The sequence below is a fragment of the Rhinatrema bivittatum genome, chromosome 2, assembly GCF_901001135.1.
Source record: "Rhinatrema bivittatum chromosome 2, aRhiBiv1.1, whole genome shotgun sequence".
NCBI lineage: Eukaryota > Metazoa > Chordata > Amphibia > Gymnophiona > Rhinatrematidae > Rhinatrema > Rhinatrema bivittatum.
The window spans coordinates 808,964,686-808,990,456 of record NC_042616.1 but is presented as its reverse complement, the minus strand read 5'-3'; the positions used below and the strand labels follow the sequence as shown (position 1 = coordinate 808,990,456).

General features: G+C 49.5%; 1 protein-coding gene across 1 annotated transcript in view; it reads left to right on the top strand.

The window, feature by feature from the left end:
- The window catches only part of TSTA3 (tissue specific transplantation antigen P35B), a 53,951-nt gene that overhangs the window by 12,338 nt on the left and 15,842 nt on the right, over positions 1 to 25,771 (top strand). Inside the window, exons 3-7 of the mRNA XM_029592207.1 lie at positions 736 to 850; positions 1,362 to 1,490; positions 8,148 to 8,221; positions 21,072 to 21,205; positions 21,724 to 21,788. Of these exons, the coding sequence (XP_029448067.1) occupies positions 736 to 850; positions 1,362 to 1,490; positions 8,148 to 8,221; positions 21,072 to 21,205; positions 21,724 to 21,788 (517 nt within the window). The remainder of the gene's footprint in view (positions 1 to 735; positions 851 to 1,361; positions 1,491 to 8,147; positions 8,222 to 21,071; positions 21,206 to 21,723; positions 21,789 to 25,771) is intronic.

The following is a 25,771-nucleotide window of genomic DNA, read 5'->3' as shown; positions in this document are numbered from 1 at the left end:
GATTTCTGCTTGTGCAGGATGCCGGCCTACTTAAGATAAATAATCAAAGATCCGTAGTGATCGCATTCAAAAACAGGATAGTTTTCTATAGAATTCAAAGGCTTTCAAAGAGTTTTGCCAGAAAGTAATTTAATACAAAAAAAAAAAAGCGTTAAGCTGCCAAATCCAGAATTAGTTAAGAGAGGCAGCCAAAGAGCTGAGTGGAGCCACTGTCTTCATAAAGCTAAGGGAGGTTTAAATGCGTGAGCCGTGGCGCGCTGGGGGAAACGCTGCCTCACGGCGATGTTCTCTGCTGGGAGCCTCCTCCTGGGATGCACTGGAGGGGGGGGGCGGGGTGTGCACTCGAAGCCTGGCCAGCGGGTGTCGCTGCTGAGCGATGGCTGGGACTCCCCTGCACAGCATCTCCTGTGCTGGATGCTTTATCCCTGACAGTAAAAGAGCTGAGACTTCTGATTAGTGTAGGAGGAGAAGACTCTTTAGAGAACCCAAAGCTGCAAATCTGTAGATACTGTAAGTCAAACCTGGAGGCCTCTGGTAAACATCCCTTTGCTCCTTGGTGGTAGATTAATGGAGACTTCCTTAAATGAAAGAATAGTGAAGCAGAATGTATTCCGCATTGAAGTGCCGAAAAGCGGAATCCAAATCAAGAACACTCCTGTTGGTCCTGAGGCTTCATCCCATCTTGCTCTGGGCTGATCATGAGATGTGTGTGTTTGGGGTTTTTTTTCTCTGAAGGGATGCATCAGCCACCAGAGCCCTGTTTGAGAAGCACAAGCCTACCCACGTCATCCACCTGGCTGCCATGGTAGGGGGACTCTTTCGCAACCTGAAATACAACCTGGATTTCTGGGTGAGTGTCTGGGGGGGAGGAGTGGCCATGTGGTTTACACGGGAGGGGGTGGGAGCCAGCAGAACACCTGGGATTTACGATGGGTGAAAGGCAGCTCAGACAGACTTTAGGGGAATTGGTTCAGATATCCTTTGGGTTAGTGCTCTGTTTTTGACGAGTCCTGTGAGCTCCATCCTGCTCAGATTTCAGCCCCTTTGCTTGGCGTGTCTGTAGAAATAGTGCTCATGGGATGCTCTTGTTGGTCAACCCTTAGTACTCCGCTAAAGGCCAAATCAGAAGCCGCTGTCTCCTCTCTGCCATACTGGCCTTGTATGTGTGTAACGACCAAAAAAAAGAAAAGTCTCGACGACTCGTGCTGGCAGCTCCTTGCTGTTTACCTCGGGCTTTTGTGTGGGCAAGGAGGAGGTGGATGGTGTCCGGCCTGAACGCGTCTCGTGTGATGTCTGCCGCGTGCGCCAGAGACGTTCTCCGCTCGCTTGTAACTCTCTGCGTGACCCATCTCCTTTCACAGAGAAAGAACGTCCACATCAATGACAACGTGCTGCACTCCGCGTACGAGCATGGGGCACAGAAGGTGGTCTCCTGCCTCTCCACCTGCATCTTCCCAGACAAGACCACCTACCCCATCGACGAGACCATGGTACGGGAGACCCCGCACGCTTCCCCTGTGCTTGTGACCCTCCCATAAGGTTGTGTTTAAGATGGGGGGGGAGGGGTGAGGGTCCCTTTACAGCCGCAGCCCCCTTCCCTTCCTTCCCCTGAGATGGATGGATAACATTTTTTCAAAAACCGTAAGTGCCAGACAAACTTGTTTAGCAGCTTAGAAAAAAACCTCCATCTCTGCTCAACTTTTTTTTTTTAAACTTTTGCTGTTTTTTTTTTTTTTTTTTACAGTGTTTCCTAACTTTCTATTTTTCTCATTTAGTCCTTTCTTCCTGGGCTTGCTATATCCCAAGGGGAGCGGTCTCCACCGGCTCTCTGTCCTCAAGGTGTGGGTTCTTTCAGGTAGTCCTTCGCAGCCCAGGCGGCGATGTGACTTTCTCTTAAATGTGCGAGTCTCCCACTGTCTCTGTAGGTGTGGTGCTGCTGGGACAGACAAGCTGGAGACAGCATTGGGTGCTGAAATAAAACTTTTACTGATTTATTTTAAAAGTTCAATCCATGTCCAATAACAAATCCAAATGTGCGAGTTCTCAGTTGTCTTTGGTTTCCCTGCATTCTCTTCCTCTGGGTTATGTGTCCTGTACTCCTCCTCTGAGTGTAAAAATTGTCCCGGTGGGTCAGGGAAATCCATGGGGTGATGTCCCAGAAAAATCCTGAGTCCAAAGGTTCAGTCTCTTGCACCCTACCTGTGTCCTGCTCCCTTGGGAGCCGGAGAATCCTGTTTAGGATCCCCAGATCTTCTCCCTCCTTTCCGAACGTTCAATGGATGTGACTTTTCTGTGAACGAGAACCAGGCTCCTGTAACCTTGGCTGCCCCTGGGCCTCTGGATTCGGTGCTTGGCCCTCACCAAAGGGTCCAGGGTTTTCAACCAGCACGAGGCAACTTCTAAAAAGTCAAAAATGCTTAAAATCTCTCTTCCAAAAAACGAGACAGGTCCCCTCAGGCAGAATCTCCTCTGAATGGAAAAACAGCAAGTTTGGTAAGTGGGCCCAACTCGGCAGGAGAAACACAAAACTGGGTCCTCGCTGTCCGAGAGATCAACTGAAAATGACCTAAGACCACCAATCACAGGCCACCTTAAGGGGAGGGGCTGCATAAGAATGGGGTCTCTCTAAGCTGCTGGTTCTATGGGTGGGGATCTAGGGCCATCCAGCCTCTGACTAGGAGGTTGCCACACTTGGTTTGTGCCTATTTTTTTTATTCTCTCCGCCTCCTTTTCTCCTCTGTCCTCTTTGTCTCTCCCCCCTGGCATCGGCAGGAACTCCTCTCGGGGCTGAGGTCTGAGGGTGGCGGATCTTCGCAGCGCTTCCTCCCAGGGTCCGGTTCTGCTGCAGAGTAAGCAGCTCCTCCCCTGGCCCCTGAAAGAGCCGCATGGCGGGCTTACAATGAGGTCCCCACGCTCTGATCTTGCGGTGCCTCCGTGACGCCAAGACGCGACAGCGCAGCCCTTAATTATTTCCCTGTTAGGGCGTCCAGCTCGCCCCGCTTCAGGACTGTCTGCTAAGGTTCCCTCCACCCTCATTTTTCTTATTTTTTATTCCTCTTGGCCGTGTCTTACTCCCAACCCTCCGTATGCATTGCTCCTAGGTGACTCCGGTTTCCCTGGCCAACACCGTGTTTACAGGGGCAGCTCTGAGACCTGCCAGTAGGGACTGCCATTGAACTGGGAGTAGTGTCCCCTTCCTCTTCCACTCCCCAGACCACCTCCTACTGCTGCTGTTTAAAAATTTCTGTAGCGCTACACGTCACACGCAGGCCTGAGCACTGTCTCCAGCGTCCAAGGGATTCAAAGCCATGGCACTAGGCCAAGGTTGTCTTCTTTTTTTTTTTTTTTTTTTTTTTTAAATCCATTTTAAAACAGAATCTTCACTTAATATAAAATCTTTAATGTTTTGAAAGTCCATTGAAACTGAATTCAAAGTGGGTTTTTTTTTTAATGTTTTTTAACCATGTAAGGGATCCTAAATAACTCTTTCTTATGTGTCTGGCACGTGCTATAGAAGTCAGGAGGAGGATTATAATTTTTGAGTAGCCCCCATCAGGTCCCGCGATCACGGTGTCTGGGCTTGCAGAGATTCTGATTTCCAGTGTAATAGACTGGCGAGTGCTGGGAATGGACTCCACTCTCGCGCAGGTCGATTTCGGCTGTGCGTTTGTCACGATTACACGTTTAGTCCTCTCGGTGGGCCTCGTCGTTCTCTCGTAGCTTCACCTTTGGATAGGTCAGTATGCAGCTCATAGGAAAGAAAAAAAACCCAAAACCCGTTGCCCAGTTACTATGGGTCCTGGATGTTGTGACTCCCCTTCCAGTAATCATCTCTGTTTTGTCTACTTGCAAGGGCACGCAGACAAATACAAAACAATCATGTCACGCTCTTTAACGAAAAAAATCATTGAAAATGCCGTTGTGTTTAATTAAACTGAGGGGGACGTGCTACAGCAGCTGGGTACAAACTAGAGATTAATTGCATAGGAGTGATTATATCCTAAAGGAGAGGAGAAAGGGGGCCTGTGAGAGAGAGATTCAGATATCTCAAAGGGGTAAATATTTCTCAAAGCAAACCTTTCTTTTTTTTTTATGACCAAGAGGCCCTGAAAGAAGGCTTAAAGGGGGTAGACTTGAGAGTAGCAACAGATAAAAAGAGACCAATTTCCAATCCACAGTTGTACTGAGATATACCCGGGGCTTCTGATTTTTAGATTTTAACTGATTTAAACAATAATAGACTTATTTATATATTTTTAAAAATGTATGCTGCGGCTTCCAATTTAAACATTCATAGTCTCAGAAAAAGTAAAAATAAAACAAAAAAAGGACATACTGTACACACAAACATCTAAGAAGAAATGAGCAGTTGCTGTGAAAACACTTTAAAACTTTTCAAAAATCACTGTCACTGCAGGATCAAGGCATTACCAATGCTTGCACATCGTAGCCTAAAAATAATAAGCAGATAACACCTCCAGTGCAAAACACAAAATGAAACAGGTATTTGTTAGGTAAAGACCGGAAAAGCCCTCTTTTGCCCCTCCTTTGCCTACCCTGGATCCTCTGCTTGGTCTTTGTGCCCCTTCCACGCTAACAACTCCTCGGCTGCACAAATGTATGTATTTGAACCGGAAAAGATGCCCAACAGTAGTATCTGTGCCATGAAACCACTGGCAAGCACTGATAGCTCTTTTTTTTTTTTTTTTTTTAAACCCCCATATTTAGCTAGAAAAAAATGCACCTAAATTTACAAATACCTAAAATCAGAAGCCCTATATATAATATACAATTATAAATTTAACATAAATCAACCATACATAAAAATGTATAGTGCACACAGTAAAAAGCCCAACAGAGGGAGTCCCTAAAGAGCACAGAACATCTCATCAGAGGTCCCTGTGAGATCTCATGGTGCTAAAGCAGTCCCTGCTATTCCCAAGCCCCAGCGCAGGCTGCGTTTCGCTGTCTGTCTCGAGGGAAGAGACGCCATACAGACAAACGCAACTCGGGGAGGAGAGGGGAGAGGTGGTCCAGAGAAGGGCGACCAGAAAGGTGGATGGTCTTCATCGAATGACTTATGAGGAGAGATTGAAGAATCTAAATATATACACCCTGGAGGAAAGGAGGAGCAGAGGTGATATGATATAGACTTTCAGATACTTGAAAGGTTTTAATGATCCAAAGACAACGACAAACCTTTTCCATCAAAAAAAAAATCACGAGTTGAAGCTCCAGGGAGGAAGACTCAGAACCAATGTCAGGAAGTATTTCTTCACGGAGAGGGTGGTGGATGCCTGGAATGCCCTTCCGGAGGAAGTGGTGAAGACCAGAACTGTGAAGGACTTCAAAGGGGCGTGGGATAAACACTGTGTGGATGTGAATGGGTGGCTCGCGGGAATGACGGCTACTGCCTAGAGATAATACCCTTATTCAATAAACATACACACGGTTAATGCGACTCCAACATTGCTCTAAGCTTCAACGGCAAGAGGAAATGTGGAAAAAAGAATTTGCATTCACAAAAAAACGGGAAATAGCTTGCTTGTAATGGTGGTTACTACCCCAAACCAAATAAGCCTGATACCTCACTTTCAATACATATCCAGCATAGCTCTCTGCTTCAACGGCAGGGGGAATGAAGAAAAGTGGATCTATATACAGACAACAACCAACAAGGACTGAATTGCATAGTCTGGGTAAAACAAATAAGCATGGGTGTAGCTTGCTTATTGCGGCGGTTACTACCCCTAACTAATTAAGCTAAATATTTCACTTAGATGCAGCTCCAACACTGCTCTCTACATTAATGGTGGGGGTGGAAGGGAAATAGAACCAAAAGGTTACTAAGAGCCAAGAGTAACAGAAGTATGAGGAAAAAGTGCGAAGCTTGCTGGGCAGACTGGATGAGCTGTTTGGTCTTCTTCTGCTGTCATTTCTATGTTTCTATATAAAGTGCCGTGCAAAGCTGCATAAGAGAGAGTGATGGATTCAAAATGTCCAATGCCAAACCAGCATGGGAGCGGAAGTGAAATCCTAACGCATCCTTCCATAAAAAAAAAAACAAAAAACCCCCCCCTCCTATTAAGTTCAAACAGATTTGCTCCTCGCTGAATATTCTCTTCGTATAGCGTCTCTTCCCTCGAGAGAGATGGCTTTGATGAAACGCAGTCTGTCTCGGGACTTTGAAACAGCATTGTGACTGCTTTAGCTCCAGAACTTCTCTTGGGCATCTCCTCTGAGAAATTCTCTGTTCTTCAGGGACATCCTGCTCCTGGGGTTTTTACTGTATGTGTTGTTTGGTGGGTTTATGTTTGTTTATAATTTTGTGTATTATATAATAGTGGGGAGTTTGTCAGATTTTTCTTTGCCATGGTTAGTTTTTTTTGAAATTTGATTTTTTTTTCTTTTCTTTTTCACTGTTCATTTTCATCTTAGTGATGTGATTGGATGTATATAAGATTGCCTGTTCTGAATTCATGCTAGACCCAGCAGAAGCATAAGGAAATCTTACAGAAAGGGTTGTAGATACATGGAGCAGTCTCCCATGGTGGAGACAAAAACAGAATTGATATACTCGTGGGACGAGAGTGTCCATCCTTACCGCATTAGAGAGAGTAAGGATGGACACCGCAGTTAGGCCTTGGGGAACCTGTTCATGGACTCACCACAGCCTGAAACAGAACATGACATTAATGAAAAGATTAAGAGGGCTATCCTGAAGATAAGAAGATCATCAATTTTCAGTGTCTCGCTGGACTGAAAAGTTAGCCGGATAAACTTAGTCATGATATTCATCAGCATGGGCGCAGCTCTGAATGTAGCCATTTATGTAAAAGTTAGCCAGAGGAGTTTTATCTAGTTAACTTTAGGACTGCTCTTTAGCAGTCCCGCACCACTCCTGATTTATCTGGTTAATTTTTTAGCCAAATAAAAAGTTAGCCAGCTAAGATCGGGGCAGTCAGGTTGGCAGAATTTTTAAATTGTGCTGTTTGTCCAGGACTTAGCTGGACAAGCTGTTGTCAGTATTGACCCCTTGTGTGCTGTTTTCACAAACCTAATCTCTAGTTTGTGCTGCTAAACAGCCAGTTAAACTTTTTTTTTCCCAGCTTCAGATATCAGAGAAATTCAGTTCTTGAATATTGAACATTTTATTACACCGATGAATGCTTCAACATGCACTGTGAATGACAAGGCATCAAGGATAGCCGCACAGATTGCGGAGCCTGTTACAGCTGTGATAAATCCTGAAGGCAGCAAAGTGTATATGTGACATGAGTGGGAAGATGAAAGGATAAGGTAAAAAGATGATGCTCTCTCAGGAGTTTGTAGAGGGACTTGGGGACCTTACCCCCATCTGAAAAACTCTACAGGAAATATAGTCCCAGGCTGCTTTGGGTCAAGGAACCAATAGGAAATAGAGAGAGGGCAAGGCAGGAATAGGTCTAATTAGGAAGTTTAAATTCTTCAAACAGTAACCAATCAGGAAAAAGAGCTTTACACCTTGCAGAAATGTAAGCTAGGCAATATCAAAAGATGACAGGCTGGAGACAGAACACCCTGGTATATAAATCTAGAGGATACACAAAGAGCTCACCAAAAATTGGAAGGGAAGGGCAGTGTTGTCTGGGGGAAAGAAGGAAGCTCTTTGGCACAGTGCACATGGTAGGAAGAACACGGGCAGAAAATCTGAGCGACTGAGCTTGTACCCAGCGTCCCCTGCTGAAAGAGTGAGGTTCGTTCCTCACATGATATGTGTAAAATAAGCCCAGCTGGAGGCCCTGACCCCGAAGGATCCTTAGTTGCAGGGAAGCAAAGGTAAAGCCAGAGATTGAGCTGTGTCTGTGCTGGTGATAGTTTAGTTGGAAATAATGTTTTAATGGTTGTCTTAACCAGCGAGAGTGCAAATATTTTTTTAAAATACAAAAGGAAAAACTGATTAAAATGACTGATTTAAGTCGCCCAAAGCTGCAGGTATCTGCATAGTGTGCCTTGGCTGCTACTTTTCCTGTTTTCCACCTCTGAGGTGACCGCTGCCACACTGGATGCGCTTTTTCCTTAAGGATCTGCTGCTGTTGTGGTTCGTGTGTCCCAGATGGGCTCGCACAGCCTAAATGAAGTTTTCTATTTTTTTTCTTTTTTTGCAGATTCACAATGGCCCTCCCCACAGCTCTAACTTTGGGTATTCATATGCCAAGAGAATGATAGATGTACAGAACAGGTACGGTCCCTCGCACTAAGCCAGTGGGTCTGTGCTGTGGGGACGGAGGGAGGCTGAGGGTGGGTGCTGAGGGTGCTCTGTGCTGCGGGACAGGATTGACGTGCTGGCACGTGGAATGAGGGAGGGCCGTGGGGGAAATAGGCCGCAGAATGAGTATTCCCTGTACGTACCGGATCAGTCCAGACACCTGGGTTGTGACTCCGCACCAGCAGGTGGAGACAGAGTAAAACTTGTCGGGCTCCCTACATATAGTAAGGCGCCACCCACAGCCCCTCAGTCTTTCTCTGTCTCCAGCAGATGGGGCAGGTCCACCCACAGTCTCTGGGATCCCTGGGGTATAGTTAGTCAGGGATAGATATAAAAAAAAAAAAAAAAAAAAAAAAAGAATAATAATAATTAGAAGTACAGGTTTTCACTTTGAAATTTAAAAAAAAAAAAAAATAAAAAAAAAGGAAAAAGAAGATCAGGAAGCTCCGGTGGACCTCCCAGGGGGGTTTGTCAGATCCTGAGGGGATCATCCCCCCTGGTAGAGGCCGCTGCTGGGGTCGAGGACCCGGCCTCTCTGGCAGCAGCGTCCGGGGTGACACCGGGGAGCCCGGTTCACTCACCCCGGTGGAGCCCGGAGGCCTTCAGCACCTCGGCCAGCAAGCTAAGTTTAAAAAAAAAAAAAAAAGCGTCTTTGTTTTTTTCACTGCGCCGGCTCTCTCTCTCGCCTCGTAGCGGTCGCTCGTTCAGGGGGGGCGAATTTTCTTTTCCAGGCGGCGTTTTCTTGTTTTTTCTTCACGGTCGAGATGCCCGTCGGGGCCGCCTGCCGCGCGTGTGGGTCCGCGCGCATGCGGGTCTCGCGGGAAGGAATTTGTTCTGGTTGCCTCGCCGGAGGCGAGGGACCGTCCATGGGGGCGATCGGGGGGGTCGAACCCGGGCGTCCCGTTCGCCGCCGTGCGGTTCCACGGCAGAGGTGGGGGGGCCGGATCCGTTCCCGCTAAGCGCGGGAACGGCGGCCATTTTGTCTTCCGTCCGCGAGGCTGCCAGGAGAGCCATAGATCATGGCGCCCAGCCTCCTCCTCTCTCTCCCCAGCCACGGGCCTCGGGGGGGGGGGGGGCGCCTCGGGGTGCCTCTGATTCGGCGGGGTGCGGCTCGGAGGAGGGGCCTTCGGACTCAGAGGAGTCCTTTTCGGAAGATTTGGATTTTTTACTGCAGAAACTGGCAAAGTACCGCAGGATGCGGCGCAGGCACGGGAAGGTGCCAGGTGAGGATGCAGCACGGTCTCGCCCCCGGAAGAGGTCGGCCCGCCCTAGGGAGGTCTCGGTTTGCCCGAAGGACAAGAGACCGGCGCGCGGCATTCCCCGGGACGCGGAACCGGACTCTACTTCCTCGGAGGGAGAGCGGTCGGTCTCGGGAGCACCTGGAGGGCCTGAGGGACCCGATGATCAGGATCCAGTACAGCCGGGCAAGGGCACGCCGACGGGGGATGGTGACGACCCTAAGGTCGTCCGCCTTTTTAAGAGGGAGGAGCTTTCCCCTCTCATTCCAGCGATCCTCGTCGAAATTGGAGTGGAGGCCCCACCGGTGGAAACCCGCCAAGGGCCTAAGATGGATCCGGTACTCCTGGGACTCGCGGGCCCTACGGTGGCGTTCCCTTTCCATTTTTCTGCGTCCGACATTCTTTTCCGCGAATGGGACACCCCGGAGCTGGGCCTCAAGGTAAGTAAGGCCATGGATAAGCTATATCCTCTGCCGGAGGATGCGTTGGAGCTACTGCGGCTTCCTCGCGTGGATGCCGCCGTGTCGGCGGTCACCAAGAGGTCGACCATTCCCGTCACAGGTGCTACGGCGCTGCGGGATGTCCAGGATCGGAAGCTGGAGGTGCAGCTCAAGAAGGTTTTCGAGGTGTCAGCCCTGGGAGCCAGGGCGGCCATTTGCAGCAATTTTGCGTTGCGGGCTGGGCTCCGCTGGGCCCAGACCTTACAAGCGAATGCGGGTCTCTCAGAAGGGGAGGCGGCTCAGGCGGACCTTCTGGAGGCGGTAATCGCTTACAGCGCTGATGCCATGCACGATTTGCTACGCACCTCGGCCCGGGCCATGGTGTCTGCGGTTTCAGCGCGGCATCTTCTCTGGCTCCGAAACTGGGCGGCGGACGGTACGTCTAAGGCTCATCTCGGCGCCTTGCCTTTCAAGGGGAAGTTGCTGTTTGGAAAGCAGCTGGATGATATTATGCAGTTCCTGAGTGAGAACAAGGCTTTTAAGCTACCGGAGCACAGGCCACGTCCGAGACCCAATTTCTCTGCACGGAACCGTTTCCGTAACAACCGTCGCCAGAGGCCACAGAGGTCAGCTGGGGCGGGTCAATCCTTCAGAGGAGGCTCTGCCAGGGCTTTGACCTGGCCTCAGTCCTTTCGGGGGAAGAGATTCAACAGGTCAGGGGGATCCTCGGCGGGATCCGGGGCCAAGTCGGCCCAATGATACGCGGTTGGTTCGTTTCTCGGCAAGGACTCAGGAGGCCGTTCCACGGGTGGGAGCGCGCCTCGGGAGTTTTTACGAGGAATGGACCAAAATCACTTCGGACCAGTGGGTGTTAGACGTGATAAGACACGGTTACGCGTTAGAATTTGCACGTCTCCCCTGGGACAAGTTTCTCGTATCCCCCTGCAAGGCCGTAGCCAAAAGGGCCGCCGTACGGGCGACCCTCCAGCGCCTGGAGGCTCTGGGCGCCATCACTACTGTGCCGCCGGCGCAACGGGGCATGGGAAGGTACTCCATTTATTTCGTGGTTCCAAAGAAGGACGGAGCGTATCGTCCGATCCTCGATCTAAAAGGAGTAAACCGGTGCCTTCGTGTTCCACGGTTCAAGATGGAAACAATTCGCTCGGTAGTGGCGGCGGTTCGCCCGGGCGAGTTCCTAGCGTCCCTGGATCTGACGGAGGCGTATCTCCACATAGGGATCCAGCCAGCCTATCATCAGTACTTGCGATTTTGCATCCTGGGCAGGCATTTCCAGTTCAGGGCTCTTCCCTTCGGTCTAGCCACGGCTCCACGCACCTTTACCAAGGTTATGGTGGTGGTGGCTGCTCAGCTCCGACGGGAAGGGCTCTTCGTTCACCCTTACCTGGACGATTGGCTCATTCGGGCCAAATCCGAGATGGAATGTCTGCAAGCGGTGACCAGGGTTCTGCAGCTCCTGCGGTCGCTTGGTTGGGTGGTCAATCTAGCCAAGAGTCACCTTCAGCCCACCCAGAGGTTGGAATATCTGGGGGCCGTGTTAGACACCAAGGAGGCCACGGTATCCCTGACTCAGGTCAGGGTCCTCAAGCTCCAGGGGCAGGTGAGGCGTTTGCTAGCCCTACGATGCCCTTTGGTCCGCGATTACCTGATGGTCTTGGGTTCCATGGTGTCTACACTCGCCTTGGTGCCCTGGGCTTTTGCTCATCTGCGACCGTTACAATCAGCGTTACTTTCCCGCTGGAGGCCGGTATCGGAGGAGTTCCTGCGCCCGCTGCCTCTCACGGACCGCGCCAGGGCCAGCCTGCAGTGGTGGCTCTGCCCCAACCATCTGACGTGCGGCGTTTCTCTGATCCTGCCCAGCTGGACGGTGGTCACGACGGATGCCAGTCTCTCGGGTTGGGGAGCGGTCTGTGGGGGGCGCTCGGTGCAGGGTCTCTGGTCAGCCCAGCAATCGCAGTGGCCCATCAATCGGTTGGAGACCAGGGCGGTGGCGCTGGCGTTGCAAGCTTTTCTGCCGTGGATACGGGGCCAGGCGGTACGAGTCCTGTCGGACAACGCCACCACGGTAGCCTATATCAACCGTCAAGGCGGGACAAGGAGTCAGCAAGTGGCGGAGGAAGTGGCTCAGTTGATGTGCTGGGCGGAACGGCACCTCAGCAGCATTGCGGCGTCACACATCGCCGGCGTCGACAACGTACAAGCGGACTTCCTCAGCCGGCACCGGCTGGATCCAGGGGAGTGGGAGCTCCCGGAGGTAGCGTCTCGTCTCATCTGTGCCAGGTGGGGTCAGCCACGTCTGGATCTGATGGCCACCGCGCAAAACGCAAAGGCTCCGAGGTTCTTCAGCCGTCGGAGGGAGCGGGGCGCGGAAGGGGTCGATGCACTCGTGCTTCCTTGGCCCACGGACGTGCTGCTCTACGTGTTTCCCCCGTGGCCCCTGATAGGCAAGGTGCTCCGACGGATTGAGCTACATCCGGCGGCGGTGATATTGGTGGCGCCGGAGTGGCCACGGCGTCCGTGGTTCGCGGATCTACTGCGGCTGGCGGTGGAATCTCCGCTCCGTTTGCGGGGCGACGCGACCATTCTGCGGCAGGGACCCGTTTGTTTGGAGGACGCGGATCACTTCTGTCTCGCGGCTTGGCTTTTGAGAGGGCGCGCCTGAGATCCAAGGGGTACTCCGAGGCAGTGATCACCACGTTGTTGAGGGCTAGAAAACAGTCCACGTCTTTGACCTACATGAGGGTCTGGACGGTCTTTGAGGACTGGTGTAGTGCTCACGAGGTGAACCCCATTCGGCCGGAAGTGCCGGAGATTCTCTCTTTCCTTCAAGAGGGACTCTCGAAGGGACTGTCCTGGAGTACCCTGAAGGTTCAAGTGGCAGCCCTTGGCTGCCTTCGCGGAAAGGTCCGGGGAGTGTCCTTGGCGGGCCATCCAGATGTGACGCGGTTTCTGCGGGGGGCAAAGCATCTCCGTCCGCCGGTCCGGAATCCGTGTCCCTCCTGGAACTTGAACTGCGTGCTTTCGGCTCTTTGTGGGTCGCCTTTTGAACCGGTCAAGCGTGCGACGTTGAAGGATTTAACATTGAAAACAGTGTTTTTGGTCGCTATTACGTCCGCGCGTCGGGTCTCGGAGTTACAAGCTCTTTCTTGTAGAGAACCGTTTTTGCGTTTTACAGAGACAGGTGTCTCTCTGCGGACTGTCCCCTCCTTTTTACCCAAGGTGGTGTCGTCCTTTCACTTAAATCAGTCAGTTGATCTTCCCGGTTTTTCGGCCATGGATCCTCAGGCCAGGGGATCGAGGGAACTGAGGAAACTTGATGTCCGTAGGATTCTACTTCGTTATCTGGAAGTTACGAATCCTTTTCCGGGTTTCCGATCACTTGTTTGTTCTCTGGTCGGGGGCTCGTAGAGGATCGGCGGCATCACGGGCCACGATAGCGCGTTGGCTCAAGGAGGCGATTGGTTCGGCGTATCTTCTGCAGGGCAAGTTGGCACCCAGGGAGCTTCGTGCCCATTCGACGCGGGCGCAGGCCACGTCTTGGGCCGAGGTTTCTAGTGTGTCCACACAGGAGATCTGTAGAGCGGCAACGTGGAAATCGTTGCACACTTTCACGAGACATTACAGGCTTGATGTCCAGGCGGCTGAGGCTCAGGGTTTTGGGGCGAGTGTTCTCCAAGCGGGACTCTCTGCTTCCCACCCTGGGTAAATTAGCTCTGGTACATCCCAGGTGTCTGGACTGATCCGGGTACGTACAGGGAAAGGAAAATTTAGTTCTTACCTGATAATTTTCGTTCCTGTAGTACACGGATCAGTCCAGACTCCCGCCCGTCTGTGTCTTGTAGTTTATGTCAGAAGAAAGAGAGAGAGTCTGCTCGGTTGCTTATTTGGCCATTGTAGTTTGCAGTTTTGCACGTTGTGTTCATGGTTCTGAAGGTTTTTCGGCTCCAGCTCAAGGGGCTGTTGTGAATTGGCCTCATGTTGGGGTTTTTTTTCTAGTTAGCTAGTTTTGGCTTTATCTGGCTTTGACATTACGTGCGACTGAGGGGCTGTGGGTGGCACCTTACTATATGTAGGGAGCCCGACAAGTTTTACTCTGTCTCCACCTGCTGGTGCGGAGTCACAACCCAGGTGTCTGGACTGATCCGTGTACTACAGGAACGAAAATTATCAGGTAAGAACTAATTTTCCTTTCTGTGCTGCGGGATGGGAGGAGGCGCCATGGGAGGGGAGGCCCTTGTACTGCAGGATGAGAGGAGGTGCTGGAGGGGCTCTGCTTCAGGACAGGAGAGGCTGGGGGGAGGGAGGTGTGGGGGCAGTGCCCTGTATTTCAGAGTGGGGGGAGGCGGGGGGACTAAGTTGCAGTTTGGGGGAGGGAGCTAGGAGGGGTGCATGCTATGGGATGAGGGGGGGGGGAAGGTGCCTGGGATGCTCTGTGCTGGGGGCATACAGTCGGGCATAGGCCTCCTGACGTATTCTGGAATAGTCTTTGCTGAGCAGTCGGTTGGGTCTTTGCCTGGCATGGCCTCCTCCTAAAGAGAATACAGTCTTTTCTCCGGGCACGCTCACCCTGCAGTCTGTCCTCTCCATGCATGCTCATCCTGTGTCTGTCCGTGAAAAACGTGTTCCTTTTTACTGACTCCTGGGCCCAAACCAGAACCTTTCAGTTCAGCTCCGGTTTCTCCACTTGCCTTATGTGCAGAGAGTGCAGGCACAGGTCGCAGAGGTGGCGTCCCTCTCGCTTGTTTCTGAGGTGGAGATGCGGTTTGCTTCTTGGAGCCATTTCCGTTTCGGTCAGGAGAGCTCCGCCGACCAGACTTGCTGGGCGGAGCACCCCGGGGGTGGCTGCATGCCTGTTTCTGCACCACCGAATTGTAAAGCACGCTGGCATCCTGTTTAAAAGCAAAAGGTTGGGGTGAAAGGGGATAGGGCATGGAGGAGCAAAGGCAGACTCTTTTCTTCAGCCGCAAGATAAAATCCCTTCTCTAGGCTGAGAGAATCTGAGACTCCCTTTTCCCAGGATCAGATCCGATTTTTAGTTCAGTGCCCTGCAAAGTGAAACAGGGCTCGAGGACTGGTGGGAGAGCAGACCGAGCGTGTCCCCCCGTCTCTTACCCTGGTCCGTTACTGCCCAAAGCGAGCGCAACGTAACTAAATCAGCTGACCGTGGAAACTTGTGCTCCGTTGATCTAATTAATCCGCGCTTTGAAAAAGGCCACAGGGAGGGATTTTTATTCTCTCTCTCATACTTTCTGCTCACATCCAGCAACGATCAAGATAAGATCCCCGTGAGGTGAGATTTTCTTACCTCAACTTCTACCTATAAGGATGTCAGTTTTCATGTTTGAAGACATGACGACAAAACTGAATAATTTACACCATTAAAACTATTTGAAAGAATTGAAAAATAAATTTTAAAATTGCCATCTTCAAAACCCGTGTAGAATGCTTCTAGGAGCATAGATCATAAGAACTGCCAGGCTGAGGAAGCCCAAGGTCCCTCCTGTCTCCTACCACAGCCGGTCCGGCTCCCAAGAACCCGGCAGATCTCATTCCTGTTACTCTCGGGGTAGAAGTAGCTTTCTTTAGTCTTCCTGGCTAATAACCTGTTATGGGTTTTTCCTCCAAACTTTTCTTGAAACCCCGTTATGCTAGTCGCCTTGATCACGTCCTCGGGCAACAGATCCTACTGCTTGCTAGTGCACGGAGTGATCTGTTTTGAATCTGCCGGTGGTTAGTTTCATGGAGTGTTCCTCTTGTTTTAGTATTATTTGAAAGGGTAAATTTAAAAACATAAGAACATGCCATACTGGGTCAGGCCAAATGTCCATCAAGCCCAGCATCCTGTTTCCAACAGTGGCCAAGCCAGGTCACAAGTATCAAAAGGTAAATATTCCCCCAAGTCCACCTTAATGGTTTATGTACTCTTCCTCCAGAAATTTGTCCAAACCTTTTTAAACCCAGCTACACTAACATCTTTCATCACATTCTCCGGCAATGAATTCCAGAGCTTAATTATGTGTTGAGTGAAAAAGCATTTTCTACTATTTTAAATGTACAACTTATTAACTTCATTGCATGTCCCCTGGTTTTTGCACTTTTTGAAGAGTAAACAACCATTTCTTAGCGTCCAGTCAGATGAATCCAGTGCAAGTAGGTTATGCACCCCCACCAGCAGATGGAGGCGGAACAAGCTGACGTCACGGTGTATTATATGCTCCTGCAGTGACATCAGCCTGCCAGTATTCTCTGTCTCCAGCAGATGGTGGATGTGCATCTCCCTAATGGGGATTGCTTCATTTTGAAAACAGGAGAAATAAGGAAAATAATTTCACCCCGCTCTCCTGCGGTGATGCCAAATGGTCCCTTCCCCAGTTGAAAATTCCTGAGGTGATTTCTGTGGTCCCTCAGATGAGTGCCTTGGTCCAGTAGCTGGTTTTTCACTGGCATGGACTTAGCTGCTTAAGCAGCTGAAAGGCAGTGGATGCAGGAAGAAGAGCGCAGCAGTGAAAGCATACGCCCTTTCCCCCCCGCAGCCGGAGACCATCTCTGTACTCGGCCAGGTAAGGCTGAGCTTAATTCTTGTCAGTTCGGCATGTGCTTCCAGATTGTGTCCAGTTTTTGGATGCCTAGTTGGGCCTGGTATTTTAGGCATCTAAGTTAAGTGGCCACAGGCTTACCTGTGCTCCCAAATTTCCTTGGTCATTTAAGTTTTGAGATGCCTAGGGTTTGGACACCTTGGCTCTGGGATGCTTTGGGTGTTGGATGCCCAATTTTTGGATGTCAAAAAAAAACAAACAAAAACCCCAGCTAAATGCATGACTCCAGCTGCGGCTTTAGCGCAATGTCGGCAGTAATGGCGACGAAGCGTCTTTCTCTATGCACTGCCTATCCTGCTCGGGCTTCTCAGCCAGAAGTGCCCGCTAACTTGTGCCAGCACTGTTTGGAGGCTCAGGGTGACTTGCCTCCTTCTGGTCTCGATCAGCTGGATATAGGCCTGGGTACAGACGGCTCAGGTGGGTGCCTGGTTATGGATCTCCTCTAGCTGGTTCCTCAGCAGGGGATGGTAGCTCAGGGTATACGCTCAAAGTACCTCCTGGATTGGAGGCTTCTACCTTTCCTTGGGTGGAGGTTTTTTTTTTTTTTTTTCAGGGCTTGCAATCGTTTCTCCAGGCACAGTCGTCACTTGCTAATGCTCCCAGGGCAGAATCACAGGTTGGAATCTTGCCGGGCCCTGCTGTTAAGCGCCGGAGTTCTGCTAGAGTAACAGTGAGGCCTCCCTAATGGAGGTCTGGATGGCAGGGATGATGACGCCAATCCTGGTACCCTTGAGGATAGTGAAATTCCTCCAGGATTAGAATTGTATAGCACTATGCTACAGTTCTTTCATAAGGATGAACGGTCAGCTTTAATTTCCCAGATTTTGCTTGGCGTTCCTGAGGCAGACGCTGTGTCGGAGCCCAAGAAAAATCCTATTCCCCGTACGTACCCGGATCGGTCCAGACTGCTGGGTTGTTGGGTTTTGGGTTTTTTTTTTTTTTCCTTTGGCTTCTTTTCGTAAGGCCTTGGTATTATTTCCCATGCTGGAAGCCATTCAAGAATTAATTGATCTTGAGTGGGGTGCCCCGGAGGCTAATTTCAAAGGGGGTTGGGTTTTGGAAGGCCTGTACCCTCTGCATCATTTATGTTTTCCGAAGGTAGATGCACTTGTGTGTGCAGTCTCCAAGCGGACCATTATTCCTGTGGAAGGAGGAGCGGCCTTGAAGGATGCTCATGACAGAAGGAGTGAGGCTATCCTTAAGCAAGCATTCGATGCAGTGACTATGACCTTGCAGATCGCTGCTTGTTGTTTCCTGGTGGCTCGATCTGGTTTGCTTCTCTCCCAGGAGGTCGATGACTCTGTGCTGTTACGGAGCCAGCTGCTGCCTTTCTGGCAGAGGTGAGCTGTGATCTGGTCCGCTCCTCAGCCAGAAGAGTGGCTTCCATAGTAGCAGCCAGGCATCAGTTATGGCTGCGAAATTGGTCTGCCGATGCATCCTCCAAGACTTACCTTAGCAAATTGCCTTTCAAAGGCTCACTCCTTGGGAGCGAGTTGGAAAAACTGGCCAATAAGTGGGGCGAATCTCTGGTACCTCATTTGCCACAGGATAAGAAGCAGATGGTACACTCTTAATATGAGGAGAGGTACTAGGGGTCCCAGGCGTTTTCGTCCCTATAGGGGAGCCACCCCACAGAAAACTTGACCTTTTGGCAGGTCTCAGTCTCTTTGTCGCCTACAGGCAATCCGGGGCGCGGGTTCGGGTAGTGGCTCCTCCCAGTGAAAGTTTGCCGATCCACCCCCAGGAACAGGAGATAGAAGAGAGGCAGGCATCCCCCCATGGGTCCTGGAAGTGATACGAGAAGGATATGCGTTGGAGTTTTGCAGTATTCCTAGGGACGTGTTCATGTGGTCTCCCTGTCACTCGCCGCAGTAGAAGCTACACTGACCAGACTCCTCAGTCTGAGGACTCTGCTTCCAGTGCCCGCTTCTCAAGAAAATATGGGTGTCTATTCCATTTATTTCATTGTACCCAAGAGGGGAGGGCTCCTTTCGTCCCATCCTGGATCTCAAAGGTGACAACCATCATCTGCGGGTGACGCATTTTTTTTGTATGGCAACATTGTGCTCTGTAATGACGGCCATGCAGTCGGGGGGATTTCTGACCTGCTTGGATCTGTCTGAGGTGCACCTTTTTCCAGGGTTTATGGACTGGATGTTCGGGCCCGGGAGGTTGCAGCCTTTGCACGTGCGGTGTTGACTGGACCGCGGGCAGCCTTCCGCCCTATTCGGGAGTAGCTTGGGGACATCCCACTTGTTCTGGCTTCATCCGACTGGGCGCTAAGAAATGAGAAACTACCTCTTACCTGCTAATTTCCTTATCTTTAGGGCAGTTAGATGAATCCAGCGTCCCTCCCTTGGCTGCTGAAGTTTTCTAGTATGGCCTTCCTGCGTGACTACTTGTTACAGGGATTGCTGGTAAGTGTTAGTCCAGCCCCTAGCTCAGTGTTGCCTGTTGGCCGACTCTTGACATGGTTATCTGTGTGTTTAATCAAGCATTTTACTAGTTTGTCCACAGTCTTTTGAAGAGAATACTGGCAGACTGATGTCGCTGCAGGAATATATATACCGTGACGTCACTTTGCTCCGTCTCCACCTGCTAGTGGGGGTGCATAACTCGCTTGTTCTGGATTCATTTGACTATCCTAAAGAAAAGGAAATTAGCAGGTAAGTAGTAACTTCTCATTTATGTTTACTCGTTCCATTTCACTCGTTATTTTATAGGCCTCTATCATATCTCCCCCCAGCCATCTCTTCTCCAAGCTTAAGAGTCCTAATCTCTTTAGTCTTTCCTCATAGGGGAGCTGTTCCATCCCCTTTATCATCTTGGTCGCCCTTCTCTGTACCTTTTCTATTTCTGCTATATCTTTCTTGAGATGTGGTGACCAGAACTGCACACAATACTCAAAGTGAGAGAAGCATTATGATATTCTCTGTTTTATTCTCCATTCCTTTCCTAATAATCCCCAGCATTCTGTGTGTGTATGATATATGAACACAAGATGAGGTTGCACCATGGAGTGATACAGAGGCATTATGATATTCTCTGTTTTATTCTCCATTCCTTTCCTAATAATCCCCAGCATTCTGTTTGTGTATGATATATGAACACAAGATGAGGTTGCACCATGGAGTGATACAGAGGCATTATGATATTCTCTGTTTTATTCTCCTTTCCTTTCCTAATAATTCCTAGCGTTCTATTTGCTTTCTTGGCTGCTGCTGCACACTGAGCAGAAGATTTCAAAGTATTTTCAACAATGACATCTAGATCCTTTTCCTGAGTGGTGACTCCTATTGTGGAACCTTTCTTTATGTAACTATAATTTGGGTTACTCTTCCCGAAGTGCTTCACTTTGCACTTAGCAAATGAAATGTAATGTGGACATTTGCATGCCCAGTCTCCCAGTTTTGCAATGTCCTCTTGCAATTTCTCTCAATCCTCTTGTGATTTGACAACGTTGAATGATTGTGTATTATCGGCAAATTTGATCACCTCACTCGGTTTTTCCATTTTCAGATCATTTATAAATGTTAAAATGTAGTGGTCCTGGAACAGATCCTTGGGGCACTTCGCTATTCACTTTTCTCCATTAAGAAAAAGTTGATATGTTTTGATTTTGATTGTATTTTGTTTTATTGATGTTTTTAGCTTGGGAATTTTATTATGTATTACATTGTTTTTATAGATTTGTTTTTTATTACTTTTATGCTGAAAGGCGGTCAAATAAGTAAATAAACTAAACTGCTGCTTCCAACACCCAGTCATGTCCACTGCTCATTCAGCCCGGGGATGAGACAGAGGATGGAAAGACTCAAAGGAGGTGGAGGAGGTGCTGCATGCAGTATGTGTGCCGCAGAAAGCGAGACCAGTAATCTGTACCCTGCAAGCTGCCCAGTAATTACCACCCTTCGGGGCTGTAGCTAGAAAGGAGAGGCATGCACGGTTACACATCTCAGAAAGGAGTTCCTACACGATTAAGAGCCACCGCTGGTGTGGTAATGAGAGCAGAGCCCTGGTGCTGCCCTGGATCTGAGCATCAGGCAGCGTGGACTCTTCTGTGGCACACTGGGTATGAATGATACACAAGAAGAAAGGAATTTCTATAACAAGAGACCATGATAGAGGGCCCAAAGGTGGGATAGACTGGAATAGCATCAGAAAATGTCTTTACAGAAAGGGAGGTGTAGGTAAGACGTGGGGGTAGTATGGGCAAACAGTAGTAATTGAATTCAGGAAAGTCTTGGATAAGCACTCGGGATCCCTCGTTGCAAAGAAGTGAGGGGAAAACCAGAGATGAGCTGGGGTCTCTGGCATTGCACCAGGAAGTAAATCAGACAAGCTAGATAAGAACATGAACCCTTCTCTGCTCTCATATGGTCCATTTTGTATGTATGGAGAGGGTGGAGCTGGTGTTTGTGTGGATAAGGGAAGTGGAGCTTCACCCTACAGAAGAATCCATGGTTGCCCTGGCACAGTCCCGATTACCCCCCCCCCAGTCACTCTCTCCTGTCCTTCCTCCCCCCTCCAGAGCATACTTCCAGCAGCACGGCTGCAGATTCACCGCAGTGATCCCCACCAACGTCTTCGGGCCCCACGATAACTTTAACATTGACGATGGACACGTCCTGCCGGGGCTCATGCACAAAGTGTACCTGGCAAAGGGTGAGTACATAAAGGGAAGAGCTGGGACTTCTTGGGGGTGGGAACGTTACTCTAACCCTTCAGCGGGTTCCTCTAGCTCTGCCCCCTCCCCCCCCCAAACATCACGGGGTGCAGATAATTTTCTTGTCCCCACCCCTTCTCTCATGAACCTCGCTCAGCTTTGGACCGCACTTTTTCCCCAGAGTGCCGGCTTGGGCCCTCTGTTTCAGTGTTGTGTGAGCGTTGTCTGTAGCCTCCCAAATAGCAGGCTCTGCAGTCAGACCATGCGAGAGAGAGGTCCCTCGTGCCTTCAGCCAAGTGCGGTGAAGCTTGAGAGCCACGTTCCTTAGTGCCCATCCACTAACGCTGTAGCAGAAAAGCCGCCTCCATCCCAAGCTCACATTCTGTACAGCTCCTCGCTCAGTCCCCAGGCTGGGGTGGTGGGGAGAGGGGGGTGTCCTTAGCCTTCAGTGGGTGACTACGAATGTTACATCAGGATCAGGAGAGTCACGGACATGCATCCTCCTCTTTTCCTGCAGAGAATGGAACAGCTCTTTCCATCTGGGGCACTGGAAATCCCAGACGCCAATTCATCTACTCTCTGGTAAGCATAAGCCGTGCCCTCGGTTATGTCAGGAGTTCTGCTGGCTCTCAGCCTGTCTCCAGGCTTTGGGATTCCTGCCTGAGACGCAGCTGCTGATTTCTGTACCATTCCGCAGCACCGTGCAGGTGCACATGTACTCTTGTGTGTGCCATGAGGTCTGCACACTTTAGGCTTCTGGCCTGGGATCCCCCATGTGTCTTGAGTTCTGCTGGATCTCGGCCTCTCTTTGTGTTAGTGGGTCCTGGTGTGTAAATTCCTGTTTTGTGAGTTGGGGACTGTGCAACCTCCCTAATGACAGCAGTGTGAGTTCCCAGCATGCTGAATGTTTTTTGCATGGAATGCCTCTCCCTATAAAGGATTAAATATTCAAAGTTTCTGGGTCATATTTATTTAAAAATCTTTATTACATACTTATTAGCAAATTCCAAATATTTTACAACAATATAAAATGATGGAGCAAGTATCTGCCCACGTTATGATCAACTAACCACTAATTAAATAAAAAATAAATTACTTTTTCTTTATGTACTGTTAATGATATAATAAGAAATGTTGAATAAATAAAATTAAATACTTGATTCAATATTAACCATGGGAGTTGAATATTTTTAGATATCGTTAAAAGTGCTTTACCAGTGTTTCTCAATCTTTTTATAAGGAACAAATTCTCCCAAACGTCTGAGAATTTGGCGAAGTACTCCTAGTAGGAAAGATGAACCCACTACTTTGCAAAGCACGGCATGCCAAACTTTTTTACCGTACTTTTGAGATAGGGAAGGTTGAGAGAGAGCAACAATGGGTGCTTGGCAGCTCCAATAGCCCCCCCTGCCAGAAGACCAATGCCACCAGTATTGCCCACCCATCCCGATCCTCTTTCCCCCGTGCAGTCTGCTCAGCAGCTGCCCCTACCCAATACCAATATCCCTCACGCAACCCCTTCTAGCTCCCCTGCTCATAGTGTTCAACGTTTCCCTCCTCCCCCACAGCCCTCGGTGCTACTGCCTCCTTTCCCTTTTATCCCTCCCTGAGCAGGCTAATCCTCAGGCTTGACTAGGCAAGAGAAAAAAGAGTCCTTGCTCCCGCCATGGCCTGTCTGAGTCTCTCTCTCCAGGGGCAGTCCCCAGGCAGTGAGTTTGGGGTGGAGGAGGAAGCTGAATGGCTTCAGTGAAGATGGCAGCTTTGAGGTGGAAGGGAGGGGGGATGATCCTGGCACTGGCTTCGGCAGCAATTTGGGGGGGAGTGGGTCCCAGGCAGACAGTCTGTGACTTTGACAGATACAAAGCATCAGCAGCTCTTGAACACAAGGCAGCGGAGGAGCCTCCCGCATACTGCAGCAGGCGCCTTTTTCTGCTGCTGGCAGGGGGGGGGAGGAGAATGCCATAATGTACCTCCCAAGAGTCTGCATGCCACAGGCTCAGAAACCTGGATCTATGCAACAGCTGCATCTTATCCAATGGGAGCACTGAGAGGAAAGGATCACCTTGCTGGTGGCTGAAGAGAATCTGTAAGTACTGCTTGGGGAAATTTTAGAACTTAAGTTTTAGGGAGACGTAAACTATTGGGGTATATTCTTTAATGTGTTTGTCTGTATTAAATAGCTAGTCAGAAGGCAGGCAAAAAAACAAAACAAGAGGAGATGTAGTAGGCCAGATTGACAAACTAAAGAGTAGTAAATCACCTGGACCAGTTAGTATACACCCAGGGTTCTGAAAGAACTAAAAAAATACAATTTCAGACTATTACAATTAATTTGTAACCTATCATTAAAATAATCTGTTGTAACTGAAGATTGGAAGGTAGTCAATGTAACCCTGATATTTAAAAATGGTTCCAGGGGTGATCTGGGAAAACTATAGACCGGTGAGCTTGACTTCAGTGTTGGGGAAAACTCGTGGAAACTGTTATAAAGAAGACAACCACAAAACATTTAGATAGACATGGTTTGATGGGTACAGCCAGCATGAATTGTTTAGCCCGCTCATGTTTACTCACAACCTCTGCATATCTATATCGGGACTAAACCTTGGGGAATTTATCCCCGGTTTGTCTGTCTAAACTTCTTTCCAATTCGTTTTCTTACCTGAATTTTGATAACAGGAAGAAATAGACCACATTAGATGTGAAATTTAAATGTTTACGAATGGAATTAAATGTATTTAGCAGAAAGGGACAGCTTTGGTTCCTACTCTTTTTTTCTTCCTGAGTAGAGTGGCTGGACCTGTGCAAAGCACCAGGTGCCTGGAACCAGTTCTATAAGTTTCTGTATGAATCCTCCCATCCTATATACTAACTCTGCATGTGACTGACTAACTGGTGTACTGTGTCCTCACTGCCTCTGTACCCTCCCTGCAATTCAGCCATATTGCTAAGCACATCCCTTTCTTTGATCTTCAGTTTTCACTGTTATCTGGAAAAAAAACAATTTATATATCTCCATCTTTCCTGTGGGCACAGAATACAAATCCTGCCCCCTGCTGTGTAAACCAGGGGACACTCTGTATAATAGCTCAAGGTTCATTTTCCTCCAAGCTTGCTCAGTGTCTCATATGTTTTATTAATTTTTTATACCTGTATGTTCTGTCCATTCTGTCCTCTGAAACAGAGTTGGCCAGGCCCTGCACACAAGGATCAGTCATTCTTTGGACTCACATTTCTGCAGGATTTACCCAGGGGAAGTCTTGCCTCACAAATCTTCAAAAAAAAAAAAAAATGTAGGAGGGGTGAATAAACATGTGGGCAAAGATGAACTATTGGATGTGGTGTATTTGGATTTTTAAAAGGAATTCGACAGTCTCTCATGAAAAGCTTCTAAGAGAGGATCCGCGAAGAGCGGATGTGGATGTGAATTTGGACCAGAATGCAGATCTGGATGTGCACAAGGATGATCTCAATCCGGATGTCCTCCAGGCTTCTGAGGGGGATGCCTTCGGGTGGTCTGGCTGTTTGAAGAGGAATTGTCCCCTTATTTCCTAGGTGCTGGAGGAACTTCGGGTTAAGGTGGCTCAGGAAGAGTTCAATAACGAGGGCATGAACCCAGCCCTGGAGGGGCTGCAGGGTCCGCCTAATGCCTTTTCATTACCTAAGAAAATTCAGAAATTGGTGAATATTCACCTACTTGCAGAAGGTGAATATGGCCCTGAGGGTACCACGGTTTTGAATGGAGACGTCACAAACTGTGATTGCGGCAATCCTCAAAGGAGAGTTTTTTGCATAATTGGATTTGATGGAGGCATACCTCCATATTCCCATTCGAAAAGACCATCAGACGTTCCTTTGGTTCATGGCATTGGGGCAGCATTTCCAGTTCCAAGCCCTTCCCTTGGCTTGGCCACGGCACCTCAGACCTTCATGAAGGTGATGGTGGTAGTGGCAGCAGCCCTTCAATGAGAAGGATTGTTGGTGCATCCGTACCTGGACGATTGGTTCATTCGTGTGAAGGAGGAGTGCGTGCGGTCGCTCCAGCGAGTCATGGACACCTTGCGTTTGCAGGGTTGGGTGATAAATATGGCGAAGAGTCACCTGGTATCTTCCCAGTCATTGGAGTATCTAGGGGTGTTTTTTGATACCTAGAAGGGCAAGGTGTTCTTGACTTTGGATAGGTTGGCAAAGTTGTGCAAGTGACGCATCTGCTTTATCTGTCGAGGCCAACAGCCTGGGATTATTTGCAGGTCATGGGGTCCATGTTAGATTTGGTTCCGTGGGCCTTCGTATACATGAAACCGTTGCAGAAAGCACTTTTGTCCAGATGGAATACCTTGTCGGAGGAGTATCATCTGTCTTTGCCTCTCCTACAAGAATCCAGGTCCAGTCTGTCGTGGTGTCTGTCACATCACAACCTGGAAAAGGGACTGGATCTGGAAACTCTGGACTGGGTGCTGGCGACCACAGACGCCAGTCTCGAGGGTTGGGGGATCGGTATGCCTGGACAGATGGCCCAAGGGCTTTGGTCAGTGGAGGAAAAGTCCTGGTCCATCAATCGACTG